Raw genomic sequence first — 21,097 nt, 5'->3', positions numbered from 1 at the left:
CTTAATACTCTGGTTCCTATCCTCAGACTTGTCTCTTCATGGCCTCAAGCTGACAGCTTCAGATCCAGTCATCACATCCTTGCAGAGCCATGTACAAAGGCAGGAAAGGACAGTTTACTTCTTTGTACCCAAGAGGAAAATCTATCCCAGAATTCAGGCAGGAAACTTCCCTCCCTTCACCAGGTTTGCGTCACCTACTCATGCCTAAAGCAATCATCCACCAGGAGAATAAAATCACTATCTCAAGTCTAGGCTCGTCAAAGTTTACCCCTAAGGCTGGGGAGGGACCACCTTCCCTCAGCTCATGGGAGGGTGAAAATCCAAACAACAGGAGATGTTGGAGGTACTAACTAATCTGTAGGTTGTTTCATTGGTGCTTTAAGCTAGTTTACTTGTCATTTGGTTTCAGATGCAAATAACAAAAACCTGGGTTTTTTTGTTTTGTTTTGTTTAAAAAGAAGGGAATATCCAGCTCATAGAACTGAAAAATCCAGGGACAGACTTTGGGTACACATAGATATTGGTGGTCAAATGCCACCACCAAAACTTGGCAATGCTTTCTCCAGCTCTCAGTTCTGCTTTCTTCTGTATTGGCTTCATTCTCAGGCTGCCTCTCCCCTGCTGGTGAGAGCAGGACCAAAACAAATCCCCAGAACTGAATTTGCATACGCTGTGACTATTCAGGCTTGGACCACATGTTGATCGTTGAACAAATCACTGTGGCTAGGGAAACGGAATGCTCAGATTGGCCATACTCGGATCATATGGTTCCCCGCAGTGGTGGGGAGGGATGTACCATAAGTAGGAAGGGTAATGAATGCTGGGTTTGCAAAATCAATACACAGGCATTCCATAGATATATAGGGAGGAAATGTATTTTTTACCTCTAGGTAATCCAGATATTATAAAAATGCATCAGTTCATTCCACAAACATCTACTGAATACTGTGTACCAGACACAATGCACTGGGGAGGTAAATAAGACAGTCTCTTCCACAAGGAATCTAACCCTCTGCCACTAACCCACTGTGTAACCCTGAATGAGTCCGAAACCTCTCCCATTCTCCTACACAACATATGTAACAAGAAATGACTGGAGTGCCTGATTTCTGAGTTGATTTCCAATTCTGTGTTCTATTAATTCCACCATTACCTCCCTGCAAACGCCTTTGAATATTTCTTTCTAGATGCTACCAATAAGGCCAATTTGATTTCACTTGCATGGTTTGTTGCCACCACAGAGGAACAAATGACAGAGGAGTGAAATCGACTCAGAGGCCCCCTGTGACTGAAAGGTTGACCTTAGGCATCCAGAGTTCACTGACTCTTGCAGCCAGACACCTTGCGGGTGACTGAGGTGAGGAAGCCCAGTAGAGAAAGAGGGAGTGAGGAAGCCTAGCCCTGGAGAGGAAGCTCTGAGCTCCCAGCTTCCAGCCCCAACCTGGGTGAGCCACTTCCAAGCCATGTCTGTTAAAGGTGCCTGGCAAAAAGACTCATTGGTACCCTCCGCAGACGGCAAGCTAAAATTCCCAGTGGGGTTAAAGCTGACTCCTTCAGAGCGATTACAGGGCCCTGGAGGTGCTGGCTTCTGTTGATTACTCATGATGCTGGCTTGCAAGGAAATGGTGTCCGGTGCTTGAAATGTTTAGTGACCCTTAAAAGAATACCGTAGCTGAGCCCAAGTGAATTACGTCTGCTCTAACAATCCTTTATTCTTTCTCCAAAGTGATGAGCATGGTAATAAGAGGTAAGAGGCTGACAGCCCTCGCATGAGGAGTTGTGCAGGTTGGGCACTGCACGTTAGGGGCACCAGGTACACTGCAGTCTATGGAAGCCTAGGTGAGTGTTGCCCCCAAGAGTGATGCAGGGCTCAACCTGTGTAACCACACAAGTCAGTCCTTAACGCTGACACCAAAACGAAGGAGAAAAGGCTGCCATGGCAGGAATCCAGAGATTTTCAATCAACCAACACATAATTTTTATACTGACTATATACTGAAGTGATATGTATGATACATTGGGTTTGGGAATTCTCTGGCTGTCCAGTGGTTAGGACTTCACGTTTCCACTGCAGGGGGCAAGGGTTTGATCCCTTGTCGGAGAACTAAGTTCCTGCATGCCCTGGGGCATGGCCAAAAAACCCCAAAAAGATATATTGAGTTAAATGAAATGTGTTACTAACGTTAATTTCATCTGTTTCTCTTTATGTGGCTACTAGAAAACTTTAAATCACACATGTGACTTGTATTTGTGGCTTGCGTTGTATATATTTCTATTGGACCAGCCTATCTTAGAAGGTCCTCAGCAGGATTGTGCACAGTTGCCCACAGCGGTGAACCAATACCTATCACACCCTCCTCTTTCCTTCCTTTGCTTATCTCACTTTCCTACTCCCTCATTTACACTGGATCACCTCCCAAATAAACTAACTAGACCTGAATCTTGTCTCAAGGCATGCTTCTGGGGTAGACTAATAAAAAACTTACTATGCACAGGGAACCAGGCTAATATCTACCTTTCCTTATATGCAGTTTGCATATAACCAGGCAGAGAGATATAGAAACCAACACAGGAAAGGTTAAATACCAGATTTAAATAACAGAACAAGAGATGTGCATGATTACCTGCCAAGTGAGGAGTACAGAGAGTAAGTGCTAAGAGCCTGAAGGAGAAATGATATTAATATGTAGCGTGGTGGGGAAGGAGAGTTCTTCTTGGCCACACAAGATCTAAGTGCTGTGAAGTTTGCTGCCAAGAATGGGTCGTGAAATATGAAGTATGAGCAAGGACCTAGACTCAAGGAATGACTCTGGTGTTGAGGGCAATGTGCTGTGTATTTTGTGGGGAGTTCACTTTGAAATGCATTGTGTATGCGTGAGTGTGTGTGCATGTGTACAGTGGGAGTCGGGGAGGATGCTAGATCTGATTCCCTTATTTCACTCATTCCGCTTGTGAACAAAGTTGGCAAGGGGAAGTAATGCAGCCTATTTCAGAAAGCCCAAACAAAACACACTTTCCACAAAAGGATCAAATGCTCCACCCCTTTCCCATTAGCACCTTGTTTTTTTGTGACTGAGATGAGCAATTGTAAATGTCACCATAGGAGGGGCAAGCTTTCATTACTGACCATTCACTATGTGCCAGACATTGTTGAAAGAAAAGTGCAGAAAGCAAAGAGCAAATGCTATGTAGCCTTCAGGAAGAAGAAATAACCCCCTGCCACCATTCAGGCCTTTAAAATAAGCAGTAAATAAACCTTAAAAAGGTACATAAATAATTAAAGTGTCCTGAAGACTCTAGTTTTGATAGTTACCCATTCTCTTATTTGCTGTTCCCCTTTATAGGAGTTACAAGTATTTAAAAAATAAGAGTCCAGAGTTAGATGGAAATTTTAAGAGTGGGTGCTAGATACAGTATTTCCCCTGCAGAACAAACTCACCCCAAAGACTTGGGAGGGTGCTGTCCAAGGTACCAGCTGACCTCTCAGCGAGCCTAGCTAGGATTTGAACATAATTATGAATTCCCCCATAACTCTACGGAGGCAACATTTTGCCCTCAGTAAGTGGGCATCACAGTCCACAATTATATATGTACGTGTGTACTAAAGACAGCTTTTCTTTCACATATTCTTATTTTAAATGTCTTGATTTAAAGATAAGTTCCTTTAAAATGCATAAAATTAGGGAGTTAAGGTTTTCTATCAATTCAGTTCAAATGGTTGTAAAGTGTGCTTCATCTCGTAGATGATGTTCTTCCTTACACCCAGCTGAAAATCTCTCCTGCTTAGATGTGGAAGTTACAAATTCAACTGTCTACAAGGATCAGAGGGCAGAGTAAATGACTGAAATGGAACGTTTTAAATAGTAACTGACACAGCTTCAGTGTTGGGGAGATAATAGGCATGGTGGGGACTGGTTACCAAGAGAGTGTGTGCTGTCTAATGGGAGAAGCTTCTACTCAACTCCAGCCATTGTGTCCACGTAGGACAACAAACTCAGTCACAAAGTTAGCTAACTACTCAGGAGGCGCTCAAAAATCTCTCAATTAGGGCTTCCCTGGTGGCACAGTGGTTGGGAGTCTGCCTGCCGATGCAGGGGACGCGGGATCGTGCCCCGGTCCGGGAAGATCCCACATGTCACGGAGCTGCTGGGCCCGTGAGCCATGGCCGCTGGGTCTGCGCGTCCGGAGCCTGTGCTCCGCAACGGGAGAGGCCGCGGCAGTAAGAGGCCCACGTATCGCAAAATAAAATAAAATAAAAATCTCTCAATCAAAAAAAAGAATGTTTAATTCAATTTCTTACAATTCACTGTGTAAGTCAAAGAGAGCACCTGTGGGTTGGAGCTTACCCACAGGCTTCTGCTTTGCAATCTCCATTCAAGGCAAGTTCTCTTGCTTGAAATCTCATATACTCAGAAAATTGGAAGATGTAAAAACAGGTATTTTTCTTCCCTATTCCAAAGATGGAGATTGAGGTAAAAAACATCTTAGAGTAATAGACAGGAGCCAGCACCTCCACGGCCCACCAATTACCCTGAGGGAGTCAGCTCCATGCCCACTGCTAATTTTAGTTTGCAACCGCAGAGGGTACCAATGAGTCTTTTTTTTTTTTAATACTCTTCTCCACCTAAGCACTTTATTATTTTTTAAAATTTATTTATTTTTGGCTGCGTTGGGTCTTCGTTGCTGCGCGCGGGCTTTTCTCTAGTTGCGGTGAGCAGGGGCTACTCTTCGTTGCGGTACGCGGGTTTCTCACTGCAATGGCTTCTCCTGTTGCGGAACACACGTTCTAGGTGCACAGACTTCAGTAGTTGTGGCACACAGGCTCAGGAGTTGTGGCATGAGGGCTCTAGAGTGCAGGCTCAGTAGTTGTGGAGCACAGGCTTAGTTGGTCCGTGGCATGCGGGATCTTCCCGGACCAGAGCTCGAACCTGTGTCCCCTGCATTGGCAGGCGGATTCCCCTGCGTTGACAGGTGGATTCCCATCCATTGCACCACCAGGGAAGCCCACCGAGTCTTTCTGCCAAATATTTTTGGCTCTGTGGGACAGACATTCTCTGTCACAACTAATCAGCTCTGCCCTTTTAATGCGAAAGCAGTCTTGGAGTTGTGTAAATTTATGGGTGTGGCTATGTTCCAATAAAACTTTATTCACAAAACAGGTGGCGGGCTGGATTTGGTCCGTGGCTCATGGTTTGCTGACCCGTGGTTTAGAATAAAAAGATGATGATGTGTAACAGGAAAAAGCAATCTACTCAGTTCAAGAAACTGACTGCATAAACACAAACTCCTGGAATTTAAATCAAAACCCAGGACAAACATGGGAGGTGAGATACCAAAAGGACAAGTAAAATTGCTAAAGTGATTTTAGGCCACAAAGCCAAAATTCTACTCTAGTGTGTTCTTTATGGATCATGCCTGGATCAGTTCTGGATAAAGTAATGTGAACAGGAGCACGTTCAACTGAGATTGGTGATAAAAGACCCAACCAGAAACGGCTTTTGTGTTTCATCTGGTGTGTGTGCCTGCCACCTCACCTCACCCCACCCCCAATCCATTGCTGGTGGCCACTGCATGGAAAAGGATCATGAGACTTCACATGTGGACCTAGAGAGAACGAGGGCCATACTGATTAGTAATGTCTGTCATGGGTACAAAAGGGGAGAACAATGATGCGTGTGCCACATAACTGCCGTCTGTAAAACCGTATCTCATGAGGAAGGATAGGGAGTCGATAAATGGAATTTGTTGCCCCAAGTAAGTTGCATAACCCAAAATATAATTATCTTCAAACGGAAAAAACAGTACTACACTTTCTAAATATTAATCTGATCTTGCTAATGATGAGCATGACTTACTCAAAATAGTTTATTACAGCAGGCAGTAGGAGGCCGGGCTAGATCACCTCTGAATATTCTTCTCAGCCCTGCATAGGACTCTGATTTTTTTCAAGATGCCTCATTGTACTATCCCAGCTGTATTCCAGGTGGCTTAGTCTTCCCAAAGGCTTTGCTTTGAAGACGTCATGAATATTTAAACAAACTTCAGGCTAAACATTTTTCACGCTTCTCATTTCATCCACAGTCCAAAGCTGGGTTTTGTTTGGCAAGAAGGCTCATTTTTGAGATGTGTGTATGTGCACATATATGCATATAAACCCACTGGCATTGTGTTATATACACATACTCGGACCTCCAAGGTACATGTATGTAAATTCCTCCTCTTATACCTTTTTTTTTAATACATTTATTTATTTTTGGCTGCATTGGGTCTTCGTTGCTGCGCGCAGGCTTTCTCTAGTTGTGGAGAGCGGGGACTACTCTTCGTTGCAGTGTATGGGCTCTAGGCGTGTAGGTTTCAGTAGTTGCAGCTCGCGGGCTCTAGAGCGCAGACTCAGTAGTTGTGGCGCACGGTCTTAGCTGCTCCGCAGCATGTGGGCTCTTCCCAGACCAGGGATCGAACCCATGTCCCCTGCATTGGCAGATGGATTCTTAACCACTGCGCCACCAGGGAAGGCCCCTCCTCTTAAATCTTGACACTCAGCTCTGAAGTTAAAGTCTGCAGTTAAAGGCCACTGACTGTCTTCAGGCAAACCAGCAGGTATGCAGTTAAGTATGGACAGACTGATTACTTGGAAATGACCTGCTAATGTTCCCACTGCAGTTATTCATTGACTGTGACTTCAGAACCACAGTGACAGTGAGAAAGCCAATGTCCCTTTCATTGTCTTGATGAGTAAGAGTCTCAATGAGTCACAGAAGGTCCCAGAGAGAGGTGGGAGCAGGTAAGGCCTGAAGGGCTGAGGTAAAGAGGGTTGGTTAAATACACATATCTTTTTTTCTCTTTTTCATGAAATCCCATGAAGACAACTACAGAGGTGTTTTGTTGTTGTTGTTTTAGGGTTTACACCCACCAGAACTGAGAGAACAGGCAAGGAAAAAAACAAATTGCAGAAGCTGAATGCAGATGAAAAAAACAGAACAAAATCTTAAGCCAGCAGTTGATAAAGCAGAGGAACATGGATTAGCAGCACCTAATCAGAAAGGAAGATACCCCTAGAAATGAAGGTGAAGGCAGTAGGAATGGTTGAAATTCAGTTTAAGAAGCTCTGAGTTCCCGAGATCTGTCTCCCTACTTCATACAGCAAGATTGCCAAGATCCCAACCTGGCAAGAGACCAGAGATTTCTCCTCTAGAGAAGATAAAACTAAAGGTCTCTGGACGAAAGGACTCCAGAACCACGTCCTACATTAAAAAAAAAAAAAAAAAAAAGAGGGAATAAAAAATTAGAAAACAAAAATAGCTCTTAGTAAAAATATTTTTTGTTTTAATGAAAGAGCAGAAGTTAAACTCAATAGAAAGGTTGGAAAATAAAGTTAAGGAAATCACCCAGAATAGAAGGTAAAAAGATAAAGAAAAATAGGAAAGAAATGTAAATTTAAAGACTGTTATAGGAAGTCTACTATCCAAGTAACAGGAATCACTGAATGCAAGAACAGAAAAAATGGAGGGGAGGAAATCATGCATTATATTATTTACCTATTGCTGCATAAAAAAAATTACCCCAACCACACAGAAACTTATAACAAACATTTATTCTCTTAGCTAGTTTCTGAAGGTCAGGAATCCAGGAGCAGCTTAGTGTGGTAGTTCTGGCTCAGGGTCTCCTCAGAGGTTGCAGTCAAGCTGTCAGCGAGGGCTGCTGTCTCATCTGATGGCTGGACTGGGGCTAGAGGATTCTTTCCAAAGTGACTCACTCACATGGCTGTTGGCAGAAGCCTCAGTTGCTAGCTGGCTATTGGCAGGAGGCCTCAGTTCTTTACCACACGAAACTCCCCATAAGGCTTCTTCACATGGTAGCTGGCTTCCCCCAAAGCAAGTGATCCAAGAGAAAGAGAGAGCATGGCCAAATGGAAGTCATGGTGCCTTTTATAGCCCAATTTCAGAAGTGAATTATTATTATTCCCACTGTGTGCTATTGGTCACAGAGACCAATCCTGGTCCAATAATGAGAGTGAACTGTACAAGGTATGACTATCAGGAGGCGAGGACCATTGGGGCCATCTTGGAGGCTGCCTATCACATCCATGAAATAGGTATGTAGTATGTGTATATTTATGTATATGTGTATTTCAATTCTCAGAATTTGAGGACCTAAGTTTCCAGAATTGAAAAAGCCAACTAACTTAGCACAATGGGCCCACACCACAGCCTACTGTCATGAACTTTCAAAACACCAAGGAGGGACTTCCCTAGTGGTGCAGTTATTAAGAATCTGCCTGCCAATGCAGGGGACACAGGCTCAAGCCCTGGTCTGGGAAGATCCCACACACCATGGAGCAACTAAGCCCGTGTGCCACAACTACTGAGCCTGCGCTCTAGAGCTGGTGAGCCACAACTAATGAGCCCACACGCCACAACTACTGAAGCCCATGTGCCCTAGAGCCTGTGCTCTGCAACAAAAAGCCATCACAATGAGAAGCCAGAGCACCGCAACAAAGAGTAGCCCCCGCTCGCTGCAACTAGAGAAAGCCCGCACACAGCAACAAAGACCCAACACAGCCAAAAATAAATAAATAAATAAAAGAAGAAGATACACAAATGGTAATAAATAAATAAATAAAAGAAGAAGATACACAAATGGTCAACAGGCACATGAAAATCTGCTCAACAACACTTATCATCAGGAAATAAAAATCAAAACCACGAGATATTACCTCACACCTATAAAATGGTTATTAGCACAAAGACAAGAGTTAACAAGTGCTGGCCAGGATATGGAGAAAAGGGAACCCTTGTGCAGTGTTGATGGGAATGTAAATTTGTGCAGCCACTATGGAAAACAGTATGGAGGTTCCTCAAAAAAATTAAAAATAGAACTACCATATGATCCAGTGATCTCACTCCTGGGTATATATCCAAAGAAGATGAAATCATTATCTCAAAGAGATATCTGCACCCCACCTTGTTCACTGAAGAATTACTCACAAGAGCCAAGACATGAGAAAAACCTGTGTTCATTGACAGATGAATGGATAAAGAAAATGTGGTACAGGGAAGTCCCTGGCAGTTCAGTGGTTAGGACTCCACGCTTTCACTGCCATGGGCCTGGGCTTGATCCCTAGTCAGGGAACCAAGATCCCGTAAGCCACATAGCACAGCCATAAAAAAAAAAAAAAAAAGTAAAGTAAAACAAGAAAGAAAATGTGGTATATATACAAAATGGAATATTATTCAGCCATAAAAAAGAAAATCCTACCATTTGCAACAATATGAATGAAACTTGACGGCATTATGTAAGTGAAATAAGTCAGACAGAGAAAAATGCTGTATGATATCACTTACATGTGGAATCTAAAAAAGATGAACTCATAGAGTAGACAGGTGGTTGCCAGAGGCAGGGCCTAGGAGGTGGGGGAAATGGGCGAAGGTGGTCTGAGGTACAAACCTCCAGTTTATTTTGTAAAGCCTGGGGATGTAATGGACAGCAGGGTAACTATAGTTAACAATACTGCACTGTACGCTTAGAAGGTGCTAAGATCATAAATCCTAAAAGTTCTCACCACGCACACACACACACACACACACACACATAGAATGGTAACTAATAAGATGATGGATATGTTAACTAGCCTTATTGGTAATCACATCACAATACACAAATATATCAAATCATGTTGGACACCTTAAACTTGTACACAATGTCATGTATCAATTATATCACGATAAAGCTGGGGAAAAAAGTCAAATAATCAGTAATCACAATGGCTTCAGACTTCTCAAGGGCAACACTGGAAGCTAGAAAGCAATCAACAGTGCCTTCGAATTCTTGAAGGAAAATGATTTCCAAGCCAGAATTAAACCCTCCAGAATGGAAAACATCGGAAAAGAAACAACCAAATTTCAGAAGCTGAAAAGTAAATTAAAAAAAAAAATCCTGAATTTTAAAACTTGACACTGAAGAACTTGAAAATAATGAATTAGCAGCACAGGGAACCTCTAGAAATGGAGGTTAAGGGAGGGAGGGGCTGTTTGAAATATGGTTAAGTGCTAAGTACTTAGCAGGCCTTTTCAGTTCTCGAAATATATAGGCCTAAATTCTGGGCATGAAAAACGTAGTTATACCAGCCAAAGCATCAATGAAGAGAACAGAATAAAAGTGTTCTGAATCACGCTTGGTAAGTTACTGCAAGATGCGTTTTACCCAAATCGGGGAGGAAGCAGAGAAATAGGAAGACAAGAGAAACAAGAAATGGGAGATCCAAACCCAAAGAGAGGTAATGGGGAGCTCCAGGATGGTGGTGAAGCGGGACCCAAGGGACCACTGTGTGCCAGGCTGCAGGGCAACCAGTCCAGAGTGGAGGTCAGAGGTCCCCAGGGAGGATGCTTTTTGAGAGTGATGAAATGGATGGAATACCTGGCGCATCTCAATGTATTGGGAGGAACTGAGACACTCAGTCAAGGCTTTGAGGTCGAATTTACGATAGTGCACAGAAAAGCAAGCAAACACAAAACTGTTTTAAAGAGCAAGATAATTATTGACTCCTGGGGAGAACACTGTCCAGGAAAGAAAAAGCAGTCATAGTTTACAACATGACTCAGCTCTGACTAGCATTTATATAGTCATATTATTATAAACACTGAATACTGACCTAATCAAGATTATGAAAGAACTATATTCTGGGGGAGTAGGGGATGGCTTCCACAGTGGGAATTTAATAGAGAATGCCTAGAACAGAAATATCTAGCATTGGTAACAAGGAGACACAGATAGAAGTTAAATACAAAAATAATCAGCTGGTTGATTCTGGGAGGGGAAATGAAGGAGAAAACAGGGAACTACTGTGTTTTGTGGCCAACTTTGTAGAATCCTTTGACTTTCTAAACTGCACGTGCATTACTTTGATCTTTGAAAGAGATTAATATGCTGCAATGAGAAATTAGGCAATAGGCAACCATTCATTCATTCAATAAGCATTTAATGTGTGCCTACAGTATACCAGTCCCTGGGAATTTGGAGGAAAAACAAAAAATGATCTAGGCCCTTTCCTCCCTGGCTCACAGTCCATTGGGTTTCTCAGCACAGCCAGAGGGGCAACAATTCAAACTCTCCTGTAGTGAGGCGTTAATATGGTGAAGGAAAGAGACATGGACACCTGCTTGTTTTGAATTTCAAGGTCTGTGCCTAGCGGTTTCTGTTGGCTTGCCTTGGGCAAGGTTGCTGTGGGCTTAGCCTCAAGTCATGATGGGACCCAAGCAGGTGGGGCAGATGACAACTGAAGTAATAATGATCCCTAACATGGGCAGTCGGCAATGTGGGATACATTTTCTAAAGCATTAGGGCAACCGAAGGTTTGTTTCAAGCATGAGGGTCATTGGCTGGCTGCTTTGTTTGCATGACCTAATTTAATCCTCACACTAAACTTCTGAGGTGGCTACTATTAATATCTCCACCTTCTAGATAAGGAAATTGGAGCCCAGAGAGGTTATGTGACCTGCCTAAGGTCACACAGCTCATAAGCAGCAGTGCTAAACCTCAAACCCAAGTCTTGAGTCTATGCCCTTCAGCCTTACGACTGGGATTTTTCTCAGTCATTGGATTAAGAGCTGCAAGACCTGAATTCTAGCTCCTGCTCTACCAATAATCGGCTGTGTGATCTTAGGCAAGTCCCTTCCCTTCTCAATGTCTGTTTCCAGGTGTGAAAAACGAGGGGGTTGACTCAGATGACATCTAAGCATCCTCTATACTTTGGCAGTCTGCGTTAGCAATAGGGAAAGCCAATGGGAAAACGAAACACATGAATGGGGTGCAGAGGTGAACACACTTTTCTCCTCTGAGCCTCAACTGCCTCATCTGTAAAATTAGAGAATCATTAAGACACACCTCTCATGGTTGTTGAGTGTATTAAATAAGACAGCGTATGGAAAGTATTTAGCATTTGCCTGGGCACAGAGTAAGGGCTCAACCAACACGAGCCCTTATTCATTCCTACTACTCATATGCTTACAGGGCTCCACCACACTTGGATTCCTGAAAGTTTCCACTTCTGGTAAGGTCAAAGTACCATGTTTGTGGGAAGAAGGGGGGATCAAATCACAAGAAAAGGGAGTCAAACAAAATTACTGTCTGACAGGAACGTGTGCTGTTGCCCTTGATTGGTTTTGCATACGAGTTAGTTTACCAATACTTTCAGGAGCATGTAAGTGTGAAATTGGAAAGCGTCACCGCAGGACTGCCACAAGCCACTGCACTGGCGATATATAAGGGGAGGCGAGGGGAATACGCTGGGCCAGGGAGAGGGAGAAAACTAGAGAGACAGAAAGGATAGGAAGGTGAGCCCCAGGTGTGGAAGGACAAAAAGACACAGGGCTGGGGAGCAAACTGGCTTTAAAGTTCAAAGCACATTCATCCAGATTGACTGTTGAACACACACTTCTTTGAGTTTTTAAACATGTCCCCACTGTCCCACCTCTGTGCTTTCCCTCAAACCATTTCCTCTATATTATTTCCTATTCCCAGCCACGGACACTGCTCAAGGCCAGCCTAGCTTTCAGGCCAAGCTCAAATTTTCTTTTCTTTCAGAAGAAATTACAAAGCGTTCATGGTTAATAAGAATACAGACTCTGGGTCAGTGAGACCTGCTTTGGAATTGAGTTGGTTGAACTTGAGGCGAGTTCCTTCACCTCTCAAAACCTCAGCTTCCCAATCTGTAAAATGTAGATACATAGTAACAACCTCACAGGATTACAATGAATAATAAATGATGGTGTACATGAAGCCTTAACCATATGCTCAATAAATGTCAGCTGCTGTTATTTTCTCCATCACCCACACTCCTGTCCATTCCCCACACCTATTACATTGAACTAGAATTACTGACAACCATGGAACCGTGTCTGTCTCTGAATCCCCAAAAAAAGCCTAGTACGCTAGGTAACATGCAACAGATGCTGCATAATAAATATCTGAATTGAATGCAATGACTATCACATTCTCAAGCTCATGATTATTGACTGTTTCAAGTAAAAGAAAAAACATCCCAAGCAATTGGCTACAGGTGACCAAATGATCATGGCAGGGTTCCCAATCTTGTCTGGGATAAGAATGAACCTCTCTAGGAAACCATTCTGTGGCAGGGACCCTTGGGCTCCCATAATAATGAAAACAAGAACAATTAACAACTAACATGTATTGAGGACTTACTATGTCCCAAACACTACCTCTAAGGTTTACCCAAAATAAATCAGTTAATCCTCAAAGGAACTCCAGGGGCAATTCTCACCCCTACTTTACAGAGGAAACTGAGTGACCAGCTGCCCCAGTTTGCCAGTATCTGAGGGGGTTCCTCAGACTTTCAGAGCTAAACCCAGAAAAGTCCCAAGCACGCTGGAACGAGTGTGCCCTAACACTGAAGCATACAGATATTAAGTAAATGTCCCAAGGTCAATGAGTGGCCAAATCAGGATGACAAACCCAGGAGCCCCATCACCTCTACTGCAGGCACAGACAAAGGCAAAAATGAACCCACTGAGACAAATTAGCCAGGTCATCAAGTGGGCTGTCCACCAGGCTTCCGAGCACAGAGTCTGACGCAAGTAAGTACTCAAATAATTGTCCCAACCGTGTTCTAACCGTGCACTGCCCAGAGCTACCCATATGACCTTAGGCAAATCATTATCATCTCTGGGCCTCAGATGTTTTCCTCTTCAAAATGAAGGGGTCACACTAAATCAGGATGGCAAATAAATCAGCTCCCTTGCCCATGGCAGGCAAAAGTAAATGATTAGGCTACTACTTCCCACTCCACCCAGACTTGGGCCTCAGAATCCTTCTCAACCCAACACACTGGGTATTCACAACCCATTTATAGCTGATGCTTAGCATGATCTCTAAAGCCACCAGCTTTATCTTCACAGTCTGTTGGCACTCAACTAGCTTCCCAGGAATTGCTCTGGTCTCTTAGGATTTGGCACTCAGACTAACACCCAAGGATAGGGAGCAGTTGGATGGCAGCAGGATGACAATGGAAGGGCCAGTCTCCATAGACTGGGCACTCCGTGTCCAGTCCTATGCCATGTATACCTCACAGTACAGCACAGTGAACGAGAGCAGGGACTCAAGAGAGACCACTGGGCTCAGTATCCTGGCTCACCATTTACCAGCTGTGTGACCTTGGGCAAATTACCTAATGTTTCTCGATTTCCTCAACTACACAAGGAGGATTATAGTACTACCTACCTCACAGGATTATAAGGATTCAATTAGTTAATATGTGTAAAATGCCTGGCACGTAGTACACAGTAGATGTGTTAATACCAGAATTCTCAAAATCACCCTGTGAGGTGGATATTACTTAACAGATGAGGGAACTGAGATTCAGAGGGATTACGCTGCCCAAGATCACACAACTAGTTAAACAGCAAAGCCAGATTCAAACACTAATTTCTAAGCCTTTGCTCGCCACACTGCATTTCCGTAAACACTCAATGGTGAAATAAGGGATTCCTGATTAGCTGCAGGGCCTTGCCTGTACTCCTGAGGCTGCTGTACTTCCACCCTCAGCACCTGCTTGACCTCCTGACACGGCTCTCCTAGCTGGCTCTTGAATACTGCCTGCTTCAACTCCTGGACCATCCACACCTTCGGCACAGAGAGAGCAGATACCAGAAAACCAGAACACAGACTGCTAAGTCTCCAGCTCCTGGGAAACAGGGGAGAGAATCTTTACAATTCTGATTATTGGTCTTCCCCTATCTGTAAAGCGAATTCTGCTATTTTATAGATTTCTATCTTTCAGGGAATTGAGCAAATGCAGATTAGAGAAAATGTGTAAAGGGATTAAGTACCTTAGGTACCTATGCTGTATCTTATCTACCTCACTCCCCTAGGGGTCCTCCTAAACATATGTATCTCTTTGTCTTAAAAATCATAGCTATTCACAAAAATATTCTGGTTAACACTAAAGTTGCTACAGCTAATATATTTCTTGCCATGCCATTACGTCCAGAAAGAGTGAGCTGGTGCCCACGTTTCTAGTTCATTCCATCTAGTGCCTTTTTTTTTTTTGGCAGCACCACGTGTCATGCGCAACCTTAGTTCCCGGACCAGGGATCGAACCTGTGCCCCCTGCAATGGAAGTGCGGTGTCTAAACCACTGGACCGCCAAGGAAGTCCCAATATGCCTCCTTTTTAAAAGCTAGGAAAGTGCTTACCCAAAGATGGGGCTTGGAGAGTCTCTAACACTTGTGAGAGAGACCAGAAATTGGTTCCATTCTTGCTTCTGCCCAGGTTGCTGGCAGGAGCTGAGCAGGCAGCTTGCAGGTGACATAGAACCGTGTGCTCTTCCAGCCGGTGACTCCACAGGATGTGACATGGGAAGGTCCACTGACCTCCAGAGCGCAGTAATGGTACACGACGTCCAGCTCTCAGCGGCTCCTACCTCTCCTCCTCACTTTACAGACGATAGGAAAGGCAGGAAGAAAGTGAGTTGGAAAAATACAGATATGTGCTTCCCTCCAAAGTCTCTCTCGTCGCTTATGAGATAAAGTCAGCTCCATCCAGACCCATTACTCTCCACGTTCTAAACGGTTCCTTCCTTTGTGAAACTGTCATACTTGTGCCTTTTCAAAGGAAACAATCTCTTGGCCAGGGACTTGACTCTCTCAACTCTAATGCCAAGGGAGAACCCCAGAGTTATCCGGCAAGGGGAAGGGTCCCACAAAATAAGAGTGTTTTTACCTCTAAAATTTGCTCTGGATGTGTGTCCAAGAGGTGAGAACAGATAAAAGCAAACTCCCAGGGAAGCACTGGAAGAGAAAGGTGAGAATGCTGAATGTGATTTTAACAGATGAGGTTGGGAAAGGAGAGCAAAGGGTAGTAGGCAGGAAAGCTGGCTCAGATTCCAAAAGATGTGGACTTGGCCACTCAGTGTGTGACCTTGGAAAAGTTACTGAACCATCTTCTGTGACTAACAGAATCTCTTTCCTCCTCCGAAAACTGGTGATAACAGTGTATTCTCTCCAGGGTTGTCATGAGGCTTCAATGAGATGATGCAGGTGAAGGGCAGAGTGCCAAGAACTGGAGCCATTCTTACTAACCAGTCTGCCTCTCTCGGCCCATCATTTGACACTAACACTGTCTGACAGCTAACATTCATGGAGCACTTACTATGACCAGGCACAGTGCTGACCTCTGGGTTTCAAAGGAGAATTAAGTCTTGGCTTGATTATATTTGACGTATAAAGAGTACTCAGTTAAAGGCAGATACTAACGTCGAGGGCAAGCCCCGGTTAACAAACAGGAAGGCAAAATGGTTGACCTGAGTCTGCTTTTTGGCCTCTCCCACTTAGCCACACCCTTTGCTGCCAGCTCTTGCATCCCTGGTCAGCAGTCCCTAGCCTACATCAAGGACTTGGCTCTTCTAGAACAAATATGGAAGGACCCATAGACCTGAAGAGCTTGAAGGCTAAGATGATTAAAACAGAGAAAAGTTGTCGGGCTAGTAGTTACCCTAGCAAGGAGTGGTAACTGGAAGAAAGCCTACGGAGTTCATGGACGCTGGTAACGCTGTCTCTCGGCCTTGATGCTGGTTACATGGATGCTGTTGACGCTGTCTCTTGGTCTAGATGCTGGTTACATGGAGGCTGGTGACTCTGTCTCTTGGTTTAGATGCTGGTTACATGGACGCTGGTGACAGTGTCTCTTGGTCTAGATGCTGGTTACGTGCATGTGTTCACACTGAGAAAACAACTTCTACAATTAAGACTTGTGCACCTTTCTGTATGAATGTTATGTTACAATAAAAAATTATTCAGATCGTGACTGCCCCTCTCCATTATGCAAAGCATGAAGCAGCCTTTCCCAATGGGTATTACAAGTACAACTGGGTGGCAAGCACAAGACGTCAGTCCCCAGTGGCAGCAAGCGGTCTTATCATTTTACTCGCTGGGAGCTGTGGAAATACCATGATGTTTGGTGAGACTGGCAAGTCCTGCTCTCGAGTACCCAATGAATAGCATCCTCCTCATCAGACCAGTTTACCTTAAGGTTTTTCCTATCTAAGGTCAATTTTATTCACTTTATTTTTTTAATTTTTTGGCTGCATTGGGTCTTCATTGCTATGCGCGGGCTTCTCACTGCAGTGGCTGCTCTTGTTGTGGAGCACGGGCTCAAGATGCACGGGCTTCAGTAGTTGTGGCTCGTGGGCTTAGCTGCTCGGCGGCATGTGGGATCTTCCCGGACCAGGGCTCCAACCCGTGTCTCCCGCATTGGCAGGCAGATTCTTAACCACTGTGCCACCAGGGAAGTCCCTATTTACTCCATTTTTAATCAGATTCTTTTATCCTCTCCAAACAGGAGACAGCTGGCTACATTTAAGGGTCTAAGGATCACCCCTAGACCGATCTTTACAAACCTGAGAGTCAGTCTTGGACATCACTCCATATCTCACGCTTCATAACGAGCAGATGTCTAGTAGGTCCCTCCCTCTTCCCCAACTTCCTTCCTTCCCAATTGCTGGAGGAAAACCTAAAATAAATTTCAATCATTTGTCAAGTCAATGGATATAATTTCAGTAAAAATATACAGACTACGTGCTGGTTTTCTCTTTCAAAGTTTATTGTCATTAAAAAAAAAATAAAACCCTCTACTTGTTACATTCACCTCTCAGAACATTTAATGTACCAGTTAATGATGTTATTGTAAAAAAAGCCCACCAACTGCTTGCAATGGCTCTAAGTTATCATTATTATTTTTTGCCATGTTCTGGTATTATAGTGGTTTAAACTCTTTGGAAAAAAATGATGCAACATTAAGTAGCAAGATTTCAAATTCCCAGATTAGAAACAATTTTTATATCAGGAGGAATTTTAGTAAAAAATCCAATGATAAAAGGAAATGTTAATAGAAAAACAAAAATACTGTAAAAAATAGGATTCCCCCCACCCAGTCCCAAGTTAGGTTAAAAAAAAAAAATGGAACCAATCCCACCCACCCCCCCATATTTCTCTTAGAAAAGTCACCCAGTCCTAAACGCAGGGTCTCACACACCAATACAAGTAGCCTGATTTGCAGACCAGCCTCTGGGATCTTACACTGGCCCCAGTCTGAAGGGTTTTTTTCAAAACTTAAGGTAAGTTAGGTAGTTAGACTTCCATAAATACTGGTATCCGAATGAATGAAACATCCTGACTTTGGTATGGCTACAGAAATCTGGAAACTGTTCAAGAGGACACTGGCTTAGAGAGGGAGTTGAGGGAAGCACACAACAACCCCCAAGTGGAGGTAAAATAAACATTAGGCCACACCCAAAGCAAACACTGTGTGTAATACCTGAGGCTGATGCCTTGAACGAAACACACGCAAACGTTCTTGATCAGAATCACACACATACAGCTTCTTGAACAGAGTAACACACATACAGGTTCTTGATCAGATTAACACATGTATAGGTTCTTGATTGGAACTGTCTGGACCAAACTTTATCCAAGTTACCACTTGCAGGAAACAGTTTGAATTTGGTTATTTATCCAGTACCCTGGAGTCCAAGAAGAGACAAAGACGTTTTGGAAGAAGAACAGCCACCCGGGCTAAAAGCCAGGCCCCTCTTATTCTAGGAAGCTCAAAGTCTGTTTTTTCCTTCTCTCGTTCGATTTTGCCCATCACAAAAGCACCTCCATCTCCCAACAAGGGGGCTCTTCCACCCCAGGTCACCACAGGGCCCTGTCTGAGGGGAAGAACTGCTGATTTTTCATCCCTGGAGTGATTCAATAAAAAGCAAGTCTTCCGGGATCAGGAATATAATTTACGGTGCTGTGTCTCAAGTGTACTTTACGGTTTCCCTCATTTTCACTAGATCATGATTGTTAAAGGTTGTGAGGATACTGAGAAGGCAGTGGTGGGGCTGCGACCATGCCAAAGTGTGGCCTCAAACATCCTCAAATTTACTGAAAAGGGTAAAGTGCCCGGTCTTCAAATCACCAGTTACTTCATGAAAGCACAAAGGACCCCCCAGACAAGGCAAGAAAACAAGGCAACTTGCTGCTGCATCCATGCAGAAAAGCAGTTATCGATACAATCCTTCCCCCAAAAAACAAACTTTGGTGCAGTGTTAGGAAGACAAGATAATCATTAAAAAAAAAAAAATTAAAAATTAAAATAAACCACCTTCGATGGCAACACACACTAAATATATCTAAATAAATTTCCATCACAGGGCACAAGGGGATAACAAAGAGCTCCCTGATATTACGGGAGGTAACACACACCACAGTGACAATTCGATCAAGAGAGAGCCTCCCTTACAGCAAAGGCCGCCAAGAAGAAACAAAAGGTGAAGCCCCTGTTTACTGTCGATCCGGTTCACTATTGCAAATATCATAATCATGGGGGGCTGGGAGGCAGAGAAGAAACTCAGAACGCCCAGGCAATTTTGATAAACAGCATCATTTGTCCTGTTCTCTAAATGAGACTCCAACACCAGGAAAAAATGAGAGGAAAATTGGATTATAAATGAAAACTAAAATGTATCTGTACAAGTCTTTACTCTGAGTCAGTAGAGTTTGGCCTCTGTTGAAGCCAGGACTCTGGAGAAGGTGATTTACTTGTCATCACAGCTCTACAACTAGCTGTGGGGTGTGTACATCAAGAGACAACACGAAGACAATCACTTGAGACCAAGGGAATTACTTACAAAGATTTCCTAGGATGTATAAGGTCTACTGATTGCCCATAGAGATGCTAATACTTGCTCTAACCCCAAATACTTTAAACATCTTACGGTGGCAACTAGAATATTAGAAACAAAACAAGAAAATCATCAACCAGTGAGTTATTTCTCCCATTATGGGAATGAGGGAAAGGGAGCAGGGCAGGCTGTTTCACCAGGATTCATTAGGGGGAGTGCAGGTTTAGTGGCAGCCAACGGCCTTCCTCGTCTGCAACCTGGGCCAGATCTCCTAGGAGCCCGGAAGTGCCAACAAGGTTCCATGGGTTCGGAATGGCCAGGCACAACACTGGCATCAGCAGTGAGAAGAGTGCAATGCGAGTTACCAGTGAGAGTCTACAGATCACTGATGACTCCACCAACCATCTCACCTCCCCACCGACCACAGACAACCTGGATCACCAGCCGGCGGCAGGTGCCACCTCATCTACTTGGGAGCAGGAGAGAGGAGGGAATTACAAACGAAAGCTTCTGAAAATGACCGCTTCTTGTTCCAGTCTGAGCTAGAACAAATGCGTTTGAATGAACCACTTGCTTTAAACAACATTTAAAATATGGAACCTTCAGCACTTTATGATATGAAACGCCCCCTTCCCTCAACCCCATTTACTGCAGTGCACGTCGTCTCCCGGGCGAATTTTTCTGTCTTTCAGCCGGTGGAATGGATGGCATACGTCAGATGTTACACAAGGCATTCATTTCTCCGAGAAGGCTTAGAGCCAGGAGAATTAATCTCCTTCTGCTAGGATCTCTGCCCCAAGCTTCTGGGGAAATGGTGAATTGGGCTTGACAAGGAAGGTAGCTACATGATCCACTAATCAGATTCAAAACATGAAAATGCACTGAGGAGGGTACCCCTTCCCGCTCCTCATGACAGCAAGACCTACAGATAATTAAGAGAGATGTCCCTTCAAACTCAAAGGAGGCTTTAAAAAAAAAAAAAAAGACAAAGTATAAGCAAAAAACAAAGAAATCAGTAAAGCAAACTCCCAATTCTCCTGAAAGTAAAATAGTCTCATGGTGACAGATGACTGGAAGAAGTCGAGGCAGGGAAAGAATGACACAAAGGCGGGAAGTGCCTGGCCACGAGGGCGCCTTGCAGAATCCACCACAGTGTTCTCCATTTTCCAAGGCCAAGCAAGTAGCAAGTCCCAAGTTAAAAACTTTCTATTAAGAGCAAAACAAAACCAAAAACCATTCCAGAAAAGGGGTCAAGGGAAGAACAACACTGGAGAAAGTCAGGCCGCTGACCTCCGGCGGATCACGAAGAGCCCGCGCTGAAGCTGACCCAAGTAAATCCTCATCTTGGTGCTGTCGCTTGTCTTCCTCACCCAGATCTGCAGAGGAGATGGAAAAGGAACAGGATGAGAGAGGCTA

General features: G+C 43.9%; 1 protein-coding gene across 7 annotated transcripts in view; it reads right to left on the bottom strand.

Moving 5' to 3' along the window:
* Positions 1 to 21,097, bottom strand: part of SUDS3 (SIN3A corepressor complex component SDS3) — a 301,932-nt gene that overhangs the window by 241,184 nt on the left and 39,651 nt on the right. For 5 of the 7 annotated variants that reach the window (XM_027124722.1, XM_027124723.1, XM_027124724.1 and 2 more), the window contains exon 12: positions 20,972 to 21,057. In XM_027124722.1, the coding sequence (XP_026980523.1) occupies positions 20,972 to 21,057 (86 nt within the window). Of the gene's footprint in view, positions 1 to 15,209; positions 16,735 to 17,410; positions 17,524 to 18,659; positions 21,058 to 21,097 lie in introns of those variants that run through there. The other 2 variants (XM_027124726.1, XM_027124728.1) reach the window with 2 other exon arrangements.

Source organism: Aethalodelphis obliquidens, unplaced genomic scaffold (genome assembly GCF_003676395.1).
Source record: "Aethalodelphis obliquidens isolate GAN/ISIS:26980383/991018 unplaced genomic scaffold, ASM367639v1 scaffold28, whole genome shotgun sequence".
NCBI lineage: Eukaryota > Metazoa > Chordata > Mammalia > Artiodactyla > Delphinidae > Aethalodelphis > Aethalodelphis obliquidens.
This window is presented reverse-complemented; position numbering and strand designations above follow the sequence as displayed.